A 17,687-nucleotide genomic window follows, 5' to 3' on the forward strand; every position below is an offset into this window, starting at 1 on the left:
TAAAAAAAATTTGGAAGCTTGTCCAAAAAAAGTGGCGCACTTTGGCGCCATTTTCCGCGACCCGTAGAGTTCTCATTTTTTGGGATCTATGGCTCAGTGACAGCTTATTTTTTGCTTCTCGAGCTGGGATTTTTAATGGTACAATTTTTGTACAGATGCTACGTTTTCATCGCCTGTTATTGCATTTTGCGCAAAATTTGCGACAAACAAAAACATAATTTTGGCGTTTGGAATTTTTTTAACGCTACACCGGTCTGAACACAACTACCAAGAGTCCATAGAGGGAGAATTATATTTCCAATAGGGTGTGTACACAAACGGTATTAAACCTGGAGTAGTAAAGTCAATCTGACTGCTATAAAGCAATATAATATATACAGCGTTTAGTACACTCACCCATAGTGATCTCAGTTGGTATGTGGCACCATTAAAACCCCTACGAACGTTTCTCGTGGGCTTCCTCGGGAGGTCTCAATGTGTATATTTTTTTAACCCTTTAATAATTTGCAATGGGGCGAATGGGGGTGATTTGAGCTTTTAGGTTTTTTTTAATTTTTTAAACTTTTTCTTTTATTTTACTAGTCTCCCTAGGAGGCTAAAAGGATCAGCAGTCTGATCGCTCATTCATTTCTCCTTATCAGAGCAGCATCGCTATGATCAGGAGAAATGCTACATTCCTTTGTGAGCCGGCGCTCTGCTAGCTGTAACAGGAACCACGTCATGATAGCGACAGGAGTCATCACATGACCATGTGCTGCCATGACAACCATTGGCTACCATGACAACCAACTGGCTTTCCCTACAGCCTCTAATGGTGGCAAGGAAAGGTGTGTTCCCCGCTGCGTTGCTTTCAATTGTGCTGTCACATTTTGACAGCGCGATTTAAGGGGTTAACAGGCGCAGGTGGATCATGGATCCATCTGCGCCTGCGAGACATACATGTCTGCTATTCAAATCAGCAGACATGTGTGGAGATTACCACTGGCTCACTGCAGCAGCCAGTGGCGATCACCCTTTTATGATTTAGGACGTTCCGTTACGTCCTAAGTCATGAAGGGTTTAAAACGGGTATGCCACAGAAAATAGTTAATAAATACCTTTCCCATATCTCTACTTTATATCAGCATAAGAGAAAAAAAAGACCACACAAATAGGAAGTGCACATCCCAACAATAATAAAGATAATCAATAATTGTATTCAATCCAAAAAAAAACACACATGATAAAAACACTTAAAAAACATGTGACTATCAAAACGACCTTTGGGGGAAATAACATTAGCTCATGAGATGATATAGAACCATGGGCAATGGAAGACACTAAGATAATAAGAGGTAGATGTACATAAAAAAGTAGAAATAAATATGACTACCAAGGATAATAACCCTGATTAGCACAGTACAGGGCAATATATTCATACAATAGCAACATATTGTCAACCCTGAATACAATAATATAGAGAACATATGTGGCTAGACAAATAAATGTTATAAAATTCTATTCAGAGCGATCACTATAAGTAATAAATGCCCAATGAGCATGAGTGTCATACCTTCTTTAAACATATGTGTCAAAATTGTAACGTACTAAGACCAACAATAGATCATTAGAAATATGGTAGTACTATGACCATGAGTTCAATAGTATAGATAGAAAATGCCTGCTGCCATGGCACCACACAATACATGGTGTGAAAACAACAGAAGATAGTAACTAAACAGGATACAAAGGTGGTGAAAAAACTCCCAAAAAGAGAGCAAACAACAATTTAAATCACCTAAAAAAAAATGTTCTAATGGGAATCAGGCCATTAGATAAACTACTGTCAAAAAACAAATCACATAGTTACCCACCGGGCCTGGTTTCAAAACTGGAAAACCTGCAGAGCAACTATGCAGGCAGGGAGGCCTCATGCTCATTGTGCATTTATTGCTTATAATGATCGCTCTGAATAGAACTTTATAACATTTATTTGTCTAGCCACATATGTTCTCCATATTATTGTATTCAGGGTTGACAATATGTTGCTATTGTATGCATGAATATATTGCCCTGTACTGTGTTAATCAGGGTTATTATCCTTGGTAGTCATATTTATTTCTACTTTTTTATGTACATCTACCTATTATTGTCTTAGTGTCTTCCATTGCCCATGGTTCGATATCATCTCATGAGCTAATGTTATTTCCCCCAAAGGTCGTTTTGATATTCACACGTTTTTTAAGTGTTTTTATCAGGTGTGTTTTTTTTGGATTGAATAAAATTATTGATTATCTTTATTATTGTTGGGATGTGCGCTTCCTATTTGTGTGATCTTTTTCTCTTCTATTGATTCTTGCATTCCCCACATGAGGTTGCACCCCTCTCCTTATTGGATCGGCTGTGTACCCTGTCTTTTATTTCGTACTTTATATCAGCACCATTTTGAAAAATCTTTTTTTTTTCTTAGGAAGTTAGAAGGGTTAAAAGATTATCAGCAATTTCTACAAAACCATTTTTTTTTTAGGGACTACATCACATTTGAAGTGACTTTGAGCGCCTATGAGACAGAAAATTCCCAAAAGTGACACCATTCTAAAACCTGCACCCCTCAATTTCCTCAAAACCACATCCAAGAAGTTTATTAATCCTTCAGGTGTCACAAAAATGTTACTTTGGCCCCAAATATTGCATTTTCACAAGACTAATAGTAGAAAATGGACAATACAATTTGTTGTGCAATTTCTCTTGAGTACGCTGATGCCCCATATCTGGTGGAAAACTTTTGTTTTGACCCATGGCAGGGCTCGGAAGAGAAGGAACACCAATATTAAGAAAAATGTGGATTTCTCTGGAATAAGACATCAGATCGCAAATAACAAGGTTTAATTTTATTCAGCTTATTATGACCTACATACTAATATAGACAGTTTAAGAGAATGAATTGTTCTAACAGATGCCCTTTTAAAGTAGGCCAAGTATTAACTGGTCAATATGTAGACATTTATATCAGCAATAAATTGCATTAACATTAACAAACTGGAAAGATTTATCAAGACCTGTGTAAAAATAAGGTACCAGTGTTATTCACAGCATCCATTTATAGTGCTCTCACATTTCTTAGATACCATTTAAAAACACTACTTTAGCTTGCATTAGTTTTGATAATTCTTTTCACATTGTAAGAAATCTGAAAATTCATCTGAAAAAGTATTGGTTTTTAGTTTAAAAGAAATAAAACGGTTTGTACAAAGTATATCATTTATCCCCTATCGATAAGATAGGTCATAACTTGACCACTAAATTGATCGCTTTGGGTCCAACCACTGGAACCCGTACCAATGCTGAGAACAGGGCTCTGCAGAGAATGCATTGGAGAATCTCCGCTACATTCAATATCTATGAGTATCACAAATTGCCAACCAAAGTAGTGACAAAGTTCCAACAACGCAGTACGTGACTATCTCTGTAGACATTGTGTGAGAAGCATTTAGGGAAAACACAGTTTTTATTCTAATTTCAGTAAAATATCAAAGGAGAGTCAAATAAATTCACATAAAAATACCTTAATTTTTCTCCTATGTTTTATTTTTGGTACAATCTTATGTGCTGGTCTGATGGTTCTGTCAGCTTTTAAAAATTCTTCATATCTAAAAATGAAACAAAGGAGGAATAGATTAAGTTTAATTTCAGTATGAAGTTAGAGTAGGTATAGTAGAATATACAAGAACTTTGTATACTGGGTGATGGGTTCTGGCCGCAGTGTTAAAATGCGCCTATTTATTGTATTCATGGCTGGACCTTAAGGCCACGTCACACTAAGCAACATCGCTAGCAACATCGCTGCTAACGAACAACTTTTGTGATGTAACAGCGATGTTGCTAGCGATGTTGCTGTGTGTGACATCCAGCAACAACCCGGCCCCTGCTGTGAGGTCGTTGGTTGTTGCTGAATGTCCTGGGCCATTTTTTAGTTGTTGCTCTCCTGCTGTGAAGCACACATCGCTGTGTGTGACAGCGACAGAGCAACAACTAAATGTGCAGGCAGCAGGAGCTGGCTTCTACGGACGCTGGTAACCATGGTAAACATCGGGTAACCAAGAAGCCCTTACCTTGGTTACCCGATATTTACCTTCGTTACCAGCGTCCCCGCTCTCACGCTGCCAGTGCCGGCTCCCTGCTCTCTGCACACGTAGCCAGAGTACATATCGGGTTAATTACCCGATGTGTAGTCTGGCTATGTGTGCAGGGAACAGGGAGCCGGCACTGGCAGCGTGAGAGCGGGGACGCTGGTAACGAAGGTAAATATATGGTAACCAAGGTAAGGGCTTCTTGGTTACCCGATATTTACCTTAGTTACCAAGCACAGCATTGCTTCCACGCGGCGCTGCTGGCTGGGGGCTGGTCACTGGTTGCTGGTGAGCTCACCAGCAACTCGTGTAGCGACGCTCCAGCTATCCCTGCCACGTCAGGTTGCTGGTGGGATCGCTGGAGTGTCGCTAGTGTGACATCTCACCAGCGACCTCCTAGCAACTTACCAGCGATCCCTATCAGGTTGGATCGTTGTTGGGATCGCTGGTAAGTTGTTTAGTGTGACTGGGCCTTTACACTACAAGCACTTTTTTACCTTGTGTGTCCCCTAGTTTCTCTTGGATTGTAAGCTTACAAGTAGGACCCTCACTCCTCTTGGTATGTGAATTATATGTTACATTGTAATTGATCCTGGCAGTGCGTCATTACTTTATTGTGGCTGATAAGACAGGCATGTTTGGTTTGGACGCTTGGGGCAGTCACCAACAGCATTTCCAAAGGTGCCAGACCGATCTGTGAGTCACCTGACTGGTAACCTTGGACTGTGTGTGGCCACTGAGCAAACTGGATCTCTGAATCAGTGTGTTGCCTGGCGGCTGGATAGCCTGACATCCCCCTCCTATGGTGCTGAGTTATTCCCTGTTGCGTGTCATGTGAAGTGAGAATCATTTTTTTTTCTTTTCTATTTTTTTTAACTCTTTGATCCTAGATCACACTTGACTATATCTTCTCCATCTCAAGTGTATAGCCATCTTGCTGTGAACTAGTCCAAATGTTTCTTGTAGTGTCCTTCTGCTAATTTACCCCTGGTGTGTTTCTGTGCTCTGTCTTAATACGACCCCTCCCCTCTGCTCACACCAGGTTTAATCTGCAGGCCTTCAGAGACGTATAAATTTGCTGGTGCTGGTCTGTTATGACCCTGGTCTGGTGTGATCTCATAAGTGGGATCTATTAAGTGGGGTGTCAGAAATATACCAGAAAGTAACAGAAGTCACCAGAAGGTAAAATTTTACTCACTCTACCTAAGTTTGCCACTATCACAATTTATTTGTTAAACTCCATACTTAACACCTTACTCCCACAATGTTCACCTATGCCCTCACTGTCTTTGCCCCTCTCCTCCTTACTCTCCTTCGCTATCCCCACACCCCAGCACTCTCGAAACAAATATTCATCTCCCCTTCCCTCCTGCCTTCTCATCTGTCCTCATCTGCTGACCTGCTCCTTATATCACGCAGACCATGCCGTCCACTCTCCTTTTCCCACTTGCTCTCCCTTTCTCTACTTCTCACTGCTGGTGACATATCCCCCAACCCTGACCCCCCACAGATGGTACACCCCTCTTTATCACCCCCCTATCACTCCCCACATACTAGTAACTACCGCAATCTCTCCAATATAAAACCCATTCCCCTCTCACCTACTCCAATGCTCCCTCTCTCTGGAATGCCCGTTCTGTCTGTAATAAACTGCACGTCATTCATGATCTCTTTACCTCTAGCAATCTATCCTTTCTGAGCCTCACCAAAACATGGCTGACACACTCCAACACTGCCTCCCCTGCTGCGCTCTGCTATGGTGGCCTTCACTTCACCCACACTCCTCGCCCTGGCAATAGACAGGGTGGAGGAGTGGGCCTCCTTCTTTCTAACAACTGCTGCTTTAACCCAATCCCACCTCTACCCTCCCTTGTCCTACCTTCCTTTGAAGTGCACTCTGTCCGAATCTATTCTCCCTCTAACCTCCAAGTGGCTGTCATATACAGAACCCCGGGCGCTACCACTGCCTTCTTCGACCACTTCTCTGCCTGGCTTCTACACTTTCTCTCTGCTGACATTCCCACCATCATCATGGGTGACTTCAACATCCCCACTGACAACCACCAGTCGGCAGCCTCCAAACTCCTGTCCCTCGCTTTGTCTTTTGGTCTAACTCAGTGGTCCACTCTGCCACCCATAAAGATGGACACACACTAGACCTTATCTTCACCCGCCTCTGTTCCCTTTCTGACCTCACAACTTCCCCCCTCCCCCTATCTGACCACCATCTGCTGACCTTTTCAGCCCTGTCCTCCTCACCTGTCCAGCGCCTAGCACATCCCCGCAGAAACCTTGCACATCTCAACATGCACACTCTCTCTGACTCTATCCTTCCGCTGAACTCCATATCGTCACTCCATGACACAAACAGCGCCACCATTTTCTAAAACACCACTCTCACATCAGCTATTGATTCAGTCGCTCCCCTTGTACATGGCAGAGTGAGACGAATAAATAGACAGCCCTGGCACAACAGCCTCACTAAAAAACTACGACAAGTGTCTAGGGCTGCAGAGCGGCGCTGGAAGAAAACACACTCCCAGGAAGACTTCACTACATTCAAACATGCAATTCACACATTTCGTTCAGCCCTCACCTCTGCTAAACAGGATTACTTCAGAAAACTCATAGCCTCTTTATCACACAACTCCAAACAGTTATTCAATACTTTCAACTCCCTCCTTCGCCCACCACTGCCCCCTCCAACCTCCTTCATTTCTGCAGAAGACTTTGCCACTTATTTCAAAGAAAAAATCGACCAAATAAGGCAAGTCTTCTCAGCTCAGTCACTATAACTCCTTCACATAACAGACCACTGCCCCTCCCCCATAAACTTCCTCCCCACCATCACCGAAGAAGAGCTTGCACGTCTTCTCTCAAAAGCGCACCTGACCACCTGCGCACTTGACCCCATCCCATACCACCTCCTCCCCAACCTCGCAACTATCCTTATTCCAGCCTTAACCCATCTTTTCAACCTATCTTTAAGAACTGGTACCTTCCCCTCTGCCTTTAAACATGGAACAGTCACACCTATCCTAAAGAAACCTTCCCTCGACCAAACCTCTACTAACAGCTACCGCCCCATATCACTACTCCCGTTCACCTCAAAACTCCTGGAACAGCATGTCCATGCTGAACTTTCCTCCCACCTCTCATCTAACTCTCTCTTTGACAACCTACAGTCCGGCTTCCGTCCTCATCATTCTACCAAAACTGCCCTGACTAAAATCACAAATGACTTACTTACTGCCAAAGCTAACAAGCACTTCTCCATACTCCTACTTCTAGACCTGTCCTCAGCCTTCGATACTGTCGACCACTCCCTCCTATTGCAGATCCTCTCTTCCCTTGGTGTCAGAGATCTCGCCCTCTCTTGGATCTCTTCATACCTCTCCAACCGCACTTTTAGTGTCTCCCACTCCCACACAACCTCTTCATCCTGCCATCTCTCTGTTGGCGTCCCTCAAGGCTCTGTCCTGGGACCCCTACTTTTTTCTATCTACACATTTGGCCTGGGACAACTCATAAAGTCCCATGGCTTCCAGTACCACCTATATGCCGATGATACTCAGATCTACCTCTCTGGCCCAGATGTCACACCTCTGCTGTCCAGAATCCCAAAGTGTATATCTGCTATATCCTCCTTTTTCTCTTCTCGCTTCCTAAAGCTCAATGTGGCCAAAACTGAACTGATCATCTTTCTTCCATCTCACCTACACTCTCCACCTGATCTATCAATTACAATAAATAACACCAGGCTCTCGCCAGTACCCAAAGTTCGCTGCCTCGGAGTGACCTTTGACTCTGCCTTGTCCTTCATACCAATCCCTCACCATCTCCTGCCGTCTTCAACTCAAAAATATTTCCAGAATCTGTGCTTTCCTCAACTCGCAATCTACAAAAATGCTAGTGCATGCCCTCATAATCTCCCGCCTCGATTACTGTAACATCCTCCTCTGTGGCCTCCCTGCTAACACGCTCGCCCCTCTCCAGTCCATCCTTAATTCTGCTGCCCGTCTGATCCACCTCTCTCGTCAATACCACCCCGCTTCTCCTCTCTGCAAGTCCCTCCACTGGCTCCCAATCTTCCACTGCATCCAATTCAAACTACTAACACTGACCTACAAAGCTGTGCATAATCTGTCTCCTCCGTATATCTCCGAACTAATCTCCCACTACACTCCAACACGTCACCTCCGGTCCTCCCAAGATCTCCTTCTCTCCTCCTTTCTCATTCGCTCCTCACGCAACCGACTCCAAGACTTCTCCCGAGCATCCTCAGTCTTCTGGAACTCGCTGCCTCAACACGTCAGACTATCTGCTACCCTTGCAAGCTTCAAACGGAACCTGAAAACCCATCTGTTCAGAAATGCCTATAATCTACAATGACCTCACTGCTTCACTATCGTGCAGAGCCGCCACCCGACCACCGAGCGGGGCCGCCGCCCAACCACCGAGCGGGGCCGCCGCCCGACCACCGAGCGGGGCCGCCGCCCGACCACCGAGCGGGGCCGCCGCCCGACCACCGAGCGGGGCCGCCGCCCGACCACCAAGCGTGGCCGCCGCCCGACCACCAAGCGTGGCTGCCGCCCGGCCAATCTACACCCCACCTACTGTCTCCTACCCAAAATCCTATAGATTGTAAACCCACAAGGGTAGGGCCCTCTTCCCTCTGTACTAGTCTGTCTACTGTAACTTGTGTATGTATTCTGTATGTAACCCCGTTCTCATGTACAGCACCATGGAATTAATGGTGCTCTATAAATACATAATAATAATAATAATAATAATAATAAAAATGTCTGGCAGTACATCTAAAAGAACATTTGAGATGGCGGACAGTAATGATTGGGATCCCTGTACTATATCCGGGACCTCAATGTCAAATACTAGATCAGAGGGAAAACAAATTGGCATTGTGGTGAAGCTTAGAAACTTTGATAAAACCCCGAATAGGAATTATATCTTTTACTCAAACCAAAGAGAATCTATATAATCTATATGGCACTTCAGTAATAGAAGAGCAAGAAATCACTACATGAAATGAGATGCTTCGTAATTTACCTGGCTATATGGAGAATGACTCTAAGAATACCAAAGATGTCCTAACAGCCGTCATACAATGGAACTCTGCACTCTCTACTCTTAAGGAACCCTGAAAGAGTCATTCTTACTGATGAGACAAGATTTAAAGAGAATCTGACACCACAATTTTGTAATATAAAGTTCAGACATGGCTCTGCAATACTGATTAAGTTGATACCTTTGCTAAAGAAATCCAGTGCTTCTTGTTTAATCACCATTTGGAGTTTTCTGATAATCAGATTTTGGTGCATAGGGGCTACACTGTGTTCTGGGTCTACTCCTCCCCTGTCTTTTATTCCCCTGCCCCTCCGTCTGCCACCGGTCTGTGAAGGACAGGTCACTGCTAAGATCTCAAACACAGGAGACAGGTCATTCACAAGACATAGGCAGGCAGAGGGGCCAAAGAGTCACAAACACAGAGAAGACCCCATTAACAGTCCACCTCTGTGCACTAAAATCTAATTAGTGCTATTATAGCCATGTCTTTACTTTTCAAAATTGTACTGACAGATTCTCTTTAAATAAAATCTATGAAAGGATCGGAGCGGTTGAGAGACATTTGAGATATACTGAGGACAAATTACTTGCCCCGAATAAAGGCACACTGAGACATGATAATCAGTTTGCTTCATTGCTAGCTAAAACTGATGATCTGGAGAATCGATTGAGAAGAAATAATATTAGGGTGGTCGGAATTTTGGAAAAGGTGGAGGGTACAAACCCAATCGAGTGCCTTGAACCAGGCTTAGAAAGGGGTTTCTGTTGGATGTCCTTACCCCACTACAAGCTGTTTAACGGCTGCATGGATCTCCTACTACCCCACTCCCAAAGGGGGGTACCTCGAAGACGAGTACTGATGACTACATTATAACCTGACAAATAATATACTTTGCTCTGCCTGAATCAATCCAGAGTTCTCCATTAATGGCTATAGCATGTCCTTCTATCCAGTTTACTCTATGGAGATTCAAAACAAGAAGCTTCAGTTCCATAATGTTAAGAGATGTTTGTGAGCAACAGATACCCAGTACGCAATGCTAAGTCTTGTGAGGTTCAGAGTGGCTGCCGTGGATTAATACACTTTTATGATAATTCTAAAATTGTCGCAGACTGCCTGGATCAAAATGAGCAACAACAGATGATCGAACAGGCAGTCGGCTATTTTCTAATTGTGAATTTATCCAAATGCCTCATTTATAATACTGCGTGCTCTGTTTATAGGATGTACAGGTGCAGCCCAGTTTACATCATCACAAATCACACAGCACTGGCATATTGTAGCCGAAAAAGTGTAATTTTCCACCTTACATGACAATAAGTCAATGGTTTGCGCAGTGTTAGCTAATCTGAAGGTGAGATAACCTTCTGTGACAAGTTGTTAAGATGGTGCATTATTTGTCAAGTTAAACTTAGCTACATCTGGATATCTCCTTGTTTAGATCTATGTAGAAACCAAACATAAGTTGTGTGATTATCCTTTATTAGCAGATATAGTAAAGTATTATTTTGCGACAAGTTCTAATTAGGAAAACGTGCCCTCACATACCTGATATTCTGTCCTATTAGGCTGGGGCCACACGGGAACTACTGCGATCCACTTGCATGACACTCGGCTCGTGCTGGCAGTACAGCAGAGCCGAGTGTCATGCGTGTGTCCTTGCAACTGAGGTCCGTTCGTGCGAGCAGACATCAGCTGCGGGGGGCGGGCCGGCACTCAGGAGGGGAGGGAGGGATTTTTCTCCCTCTCTCCTGCGTAGTCGGCTATTGCCATTCTCGCACTGCACTGGCAGTACACCGATGTACCGCGAGTGCAGTGCGATTTTTCTCTCGCCCCATTCACTTGAATGGGTGCGAGAGAAAGAGTCTCAGATTACAATCGCAGCATGCTGCGATTGTTTTCTCAGTCCGATTAGGGCTGAGAAAATAATCGCTCATGTGTGCTGACACACAGGCTAGAATTGGTCCGAGGGGAATGTGATGTTTTATCGCACTCCACTCGCACTGTTTTTCTCGCCGTGTGGCTTAGGCCTTAGGCTGAGTGCCGGCCCGCCCCCCAGTTTTTATCGTGGTCGTTTGTGCAGTGTGAGCAGAGGCGTTGGCTTGCAGGAACAAGATTCCTTTGGACAGCTTGCCGCGCCTTTTGGCCCTCAGAGCTGCCTTCAATTGTTCCAAAAGTTCAATATAATATCTTGCATTAATGGTGGAACCCTTTTGAAGGTAGTTCACAAGTAGCACATCCTCCTTATTCCAGAACACAGATGCCATCACCTTAGTGGCTGATTTTTGCACCCTGAACTTATTTGGACAAGGAGAACCACTGTGCCTCCACTCTTTTGACTGCTCCTTGTTTTCAGGGTCCTACAAATAAATCCAGGTCACATCTATAGTGATTAGTTGATCCAGGAAGTTCTTATCAGTCCGGAAACACTAACAAATGGACCGGGAAGTTTTTATTCGCATGCTTCTCTGATCTGTTGTCAAACATTTGGTCACCCATTTTGCGGATTGCTTCCTCATGTCCAAACATTCATGGATAATAACACAAACACGTTCTCAGGAAATCCCAATGATATCTGCTATTGCTTTAGCGGAAATTCGTTGATTCTCCATTATAAGGTTGTGCACAGTATCAACGATCTCCGGAACAACAACCACTCTTGGTCGTCCAGGACGTTCCTCATTATTGGTGTTGAAGTGGCCCATTTTAAATTTGGCAACCCAGTTCTTAACTGTGGAATATGAAGGGCATTGATCACCCAATGTCTGCGACATATCACCATGAATATCCTTCAAGGACTTTCCTTGCAGAAACAAGAATTTTATCCCTCCTCTGCTCTCAGTTGCTGTGAATATCGCATTAGACTCTGCCATTTTGTTTTCCCACGTGTGTAGAACACTGCCATAAGCAACAAACACGAAATTTTTAAAACATATATTAGACACATAAGGCTTTCATGTAATGTAACATTCATTACCATAGAAACAAAAAAAGATTACAAAGCCAAAGACTTATCAGCAGCCCCTGTTAGTAAGCTACTGCAATATCTTGCACATGAGGTTAGAGACATAGCTAATCAGGAGAACTATACTTCATTTCTAACTGGAGGTTTTTGCTAATATTATTATAATTATTATTATATCTACAACATATTGGGAAAGGATCTTAGAAATAGAAATACCACAAAAGTTAACTCATTAGGTGCCCATAACTACAATTGTTAATATCTCTGCAATTAGAGCGACATTAAAAGGGTATTCCTATCTGTACAGGGGGCTTTACACGTTGCGACATCGCTAGCGATAGCTAGCGATGTTGCGAGCTATAGCACCCGCCCCCGTTGATCGTGCGACATGTGGTGATCGCTACCGTAGCGAACAATATCGCTAGGGCAGCGTCACACGCACATACCTGTTCAGCAACGTTGCTGTTGCTGCTGAACAATCCCTCCTTCAAGGGGGAGGTGCATTCGGCGTCACAAAACAGCCGTACAATAGAAGAGGAGGGGAGGAGATGAGCGGCCGGAACATGCTGCCCACCTCCTTCCTTCCTTCTTTTCCGGTGGACGCAGGTAGGATGATGTTTGTCGTTCCTGCGGTGTCACACACAGCGATGTGTGGTGCCGCAGGAACGATGAACAACCAGCGGCATGCACCACCAACGATATTATGAAAAGGAGCGACGTGTCAACGATCAACGATTTTTGCCGTGTTTGCAATCGTTGATCGTCGCTCCTAGCTGCACACGCTGCGATGTCGCTAACGATGCCGGATGTGTGTCACAAACACTGTGACCCCGACGATATATCGTTAGCGATGTCGCAGCGTGTAAAGCCCCCTTAAGACCCTATTCCAATATGTAATAGGTGTAACAAAATAATAATTAGCAAATACAGCCAATTAGAAATGTAGTATAGTTCTGATATAGCCGTGTCAGTTAGCTCATATGCAAAGGATTGCAGCTTAGGTATTTGTGGCTACAACCACAAGCAACTAACTTGCCACTATATGAAATGTCGTAACCATGGATACCTAAGCTAAAATGCCTTGTACATGAAGTAAGCGACATAGCTAATTAGGAGAACTATACTACATTTCTAATTGGAGGTATTTGCTAAAATTTTTATTACACCTTCTACATAATGGGATAGAATCTTGGAGATGGGAATATCCCTTTAACCTCAGTTAACTCATTCTGTGGCAAAAAACTTGTATTGCTAATATCTCTGTAATGGGGAGGCACAAGTAAGAAAAAAATGTTTTATTCGCTACTAATACATCAGATGTCCAGCTCAACATGAAAAATGTAGTGAAAGGTCCTCTTCCTATTTTAAGTGAACCTGTCACCTGGAAAATTCTATTAGGCTGGAGATATGGGGTTAATCTACAGGTTAAAAGCATTCTGAACCTTTAATGCAACTGCACGTTGAACCTTGTTGCTGGGAGGAAACAAAATTGAATCCTCTAGGCAGCGTTCGGGTTTCAGTAATGGAAGTAGTGTTGGTTCAGTTACCGTTCTGTGTATGGAGAGCGGTGCCTGTAACAACGCCCCCAGCACTGACTGACAGCTGCTCAGCATTAGCACCAGTGTGGGGGCATGGTTACAGGCACCGCTCTCCATACACAGAACGGTGACTGAACCCACCTCAGCGCCGCCTCCATGACTGAATCCCGAACGTTGTCAGGAGGATTAGTTAATTTCCTCCAAGCAGTGGGGTTCAATGTGCAGGCTCTACACTGGTCCACAATGCTACTAAACTGCAGATTAACCCTATATCTGCAGGTTAACAGCATTTTTCCATATGAGGTTCCCTTTAATATTATAATTATTTTGTATTGTGATTCATGCTATTACAGTAAACACACTTTTGTCATTGCTATGAGTTGTGTACCTCATCTCTTTACTTGTCGTGTCTGGTGATACAAATCCATTTCTCATGTTGTTGTTTTTTATTATTATTGATTCTTGCTTGTCCCTATTGTTTGTGTTGCAGATATTTTTCAAAATAATTCAATAAAGATACGCCATTTAAAAAATAAATAAATAAAAAATTGCTGTATCATCCTGAGTCATACCGCATGTTTCCTTTCACAGCTGCTGAACATATTTCAACCTCGTCCTCTTCATTAACTTCCACCTTCACGTCAGCGTTACTCTCTACAACTTCCTCCTCTTTCTTTGGCAGACAAGATCTAATGTATGAAAATAGTTTTCATAGTCAGATATTTTCTAAAGTGAGACGTTTACAACTGTTTTTGAACACACTACACACTAGGGAGGTGGACCTAATTTATTATAGGTGTGCACCTAGGAGAGTCTTACTCCTGCTGACTTATTATTACGGCATATAAGCTGCCGCTCTTAACACATTCATCAAATTACATCTAATATATAAAGCTGAGTGTATGTGTGTGTGTATGTATGTCCGCTAAAGGAATCCGCACCGTCGCATTTACAATCACAATATTTTGCACAGACACCCCATGCGACTCAGGGAACGTCATAGACTATGTTTTGATGGAAAAACTTAACCCCGCGCTTTACAGTTACTCTCAAAAAACCTGCCTCCATTAAAGTCAATGGAGCTGTGAGCTACAAGTTATTAATAGCAGCTGTGATTGGTTGCTAAAGGCAACGAAGGACATTCTCAGTATCAGAAGCTTATGTGTGAGGTAATATGATGTCAATGGGGAGACGGAGATAGAGAGACAGAAAGAGACAGACAGACATAGGCACAGACAGAGAAAAAGGTAGACAAGAAAAGAGACAGATAGTCACAAACAGACAGGGAAAGAGACACAGGAAGAAAGAGACAGAGACATAGAGACTGACAAGGAAGGAGACAGACCGACACAAGCAGACAGAGAAATATACAGCAAAAGAGACAGACAGAGACAGACAGGGAAAGAGACAGAGATACTGAGACAGACCTGGAAAGAGACAGATGGGGAAAGAGACAGACAGAAAAAGAGACAGTGAGATAGAGACAGACAAGGAAAGAGACAGACAGATGGGGAAAGAGACAGATGGGAAAGAGACAAAGAGAGACAGACAAAGAGACAGACACAGAGACAGACAGACACAGAAATAGAGACAGACACAGAGATAGACTGATACAGAGACAGACAGAGAGACAGACAGAGAGACAGACAGAGAAACAGACAGAGAGACATGTACTATCCTGGGCATCGCCGGGTACTACAGCTAGTCTACTATAAATGACAGTGCATCAAATTCTGCTATTTTATAATGTTTCACATTATCGGGGATATGGATTTATGAAAGAAAATGTTTACTCTTCTTTTTTCTCAGTACTATGATCCATATCGAACTCTTGATGGTTTTCAACCTCTTCTAGTCCACTGATCTGTTCATTTGCAGAGCTTTCATCCTTCACCTTTAAATCTCTCCCACTATGACATGGATCATCCGTGTCTGTCACCTAGTCCAAATACATAAAATTCAGAAAAAACGTGGATGACACTGATGTTATCAGAAGGGGACAACAAAACAATAAATTATAAGTCAACTGCATTGAGGTATTGCTAAATATAAAAATCAGGAACCAGAGTGCAGATAAAAATCTGTGGCCAGTATACTGTATACAACTGAGAATGAAGAAAAGCAATATAAAACACAGCCAACACAAGCAGCAAAGTTAGGAAGCTATACGTAGTCCAAACAAAACAGAGACCGGGAAGAAGAAAGTATACAAAATTAGAGCTCTGGTCACATCTTTTCTGGGCACTCTTCAAGAGTCATCTATAAATCAAAAGAAAACAAATCTTTTAGCTATCCAAACTTTAGTGCTGGGAGCCAGATCTTTTTCTTAGGTCCTGATCTGGCCAGGAAGTGACGGCTATGTTTACCATTACCCGCCAGCCTACAATAGTGCCCGGGAGGCAAATGCTTGTTGCGGTAACATTTTAATGGAATCTGCGACAGACACTCCTAATGGGACTGCCAAAGCAGATGTGAGCATAGCCTAACTTGCACCGCATAAAGGCCGCCGCTGTTATTACTATGTACGCATGGAGGGCAGCAAAAAGTGCATCCCAAATAATTATTGAGTTCAATGAATAACGGATATCGGAAACTCAGGTTTCTGCTGGAGTTTTCCTAGAACAACACAGAACAGAAAAGTAATAATTCAGTTTGATATCTTGGATATAATACCTTAAAAGGGTATTCCCATCTCGAAGATCCTCCTATGTAGTAGGTTTAGTAATAATAATAGTATTAGAAAATACCTCCAATTAGAAATGTGCTTATCTGTCGCTTACCTCATGTGTAGGGCATTGCAGGACCTTAGGTATCCATGGTTATGACTATGCATATAGTGAAAGTTAGTTAGTTGCTGGTGGTCACATAAGGTAAGAGACATGGCTAAGTCAGGAGAACTATACTACATTTCTAATTGGAGGTATTTGCTAATATTATTATTATTATTATTACGCATGCTGCATATTGGAATAGGATCTTTGAAATGGGAATATCCAATTAATGTAATTTAAAAATTCAATGGGATTTTTGGGTTTTTGAAAAATTATCCTAACAGAAGCAAATGTGTTATGAATAGATCCTTTTTCTAAACCAGAACTCACTTATAAACTCCCTGGGGGCTACAACATATTTATCATGTGCATATACCCCAGCACTTTCAAGATCATGTTATGTTTTGGGTTTTTTATTGTTTCTCCCAAAAGTCTTTAATAACATTTTTGGAGGCCTCTCCGAAGATAAAAAAGGAAAATGCCTGCACCAAACTATTCCATTTAGTATATAGCAAATAGAAGTAAAATATCACTTTTAATGGATACCTTAAAGATGCATCTAACATATCAATCCACAATATTAGAGGTGATTAAAGTACAACTGCTAAACTGACAGTGCAAATACGTGCAATAAAAAGAGTAGCTCTCACCCAATTTGATAGTTGAGGAAAGTCTCTAATGGTTGCAGGAGCAGGAGAACCAAATATTGCGGTGGATTGTTTGTACCCTGTTGTTCCCCTTTCGTTGCTTCTGTCCTGACAAGGGAAGCACCCAAGTGTGATGCTGCCTGACCCCAAAAACAAACTCTCTCAACGAGTTTTATCCTCAATAGTAAGGATTTATCAAGGGAGTGTACAGTTAGGTTCAGAAATATTTGGACGGTGACACAATTTTCGCGAGTTGGGCTCTGCATGCCACCACATTGGATTTGAAATGAAACCTCTACAACAGAATTCAAGTGCAGATTGTAACGTTTAATTTGAAGGTTTGAACAAAAATATCTGATAGAAATTGTAGGAATTGTACACATTTCTTTACAAACACTTCACATTTTAGGAGGTCAAAAGTAATTGGACAAATAAACCAAACCCAAACAAAATATTTTTATTTTCAATATTTTGTTGCGAATCCTTTGGAGGCAATCACTGCCTTAAGTCTGAAACCCATGGACATCACCAAACGCTGGGTTTCCTCCTTCTTAATGCTTTGCCAGGCCTT

The 17,687-nt window shown here is 42.7% G+C and overlaps 1 protein-coding gene across 1 annotated transcript in view; it reads right to left on the reverse strand.

The window, feature by feature from the left end:
- Positions 1 to 17,687, reverse strand: part of LOC142296297 (AT-rich interactive domain-containing protein 4B-like) — a 430,400-nt gene that overhangs the window by 71,321 nt on the left and 341,392 nt on the right. The window contains exons 16-18 of the mRNA XM_075339708.1: positions 15,492 to 15,637; positions 14,271 to 14,387; positions 3,545 to 3,629 (exon numbers count right to left, since the gene is read on the reverse strand). Of these exons, the coding sequence (XP_075195823.1) occupies positions 3,545 to 3,629; positions 14,271 to 14,387; positions 15,492 to 15,637 (348 nt within the window). The remainder of the gene's footprint in view (positions 1 to 3,544; positions 3,630 to 14,270; positions 14,388 to 15,491; positions 15,638 to 17,687) is intronic.

The sequence above is a fragment of the Anomaloglossus baeobatrachus genome, chromosome 3, assembly GCF_048569485.1.
Source record: "Anomaloglossus baeobatrachus isolate aAnoBae1 chromosome 3, aAnoBae1.hap1, whole genome shotgun sequence".
Classification (NCBI taxonomy): Eukaryota; Metazoa; Chordata; class Amphibia; order Anura; family Aromobatidae; genus Anomaloglossus; species Anomaloglossus baeobatrachus.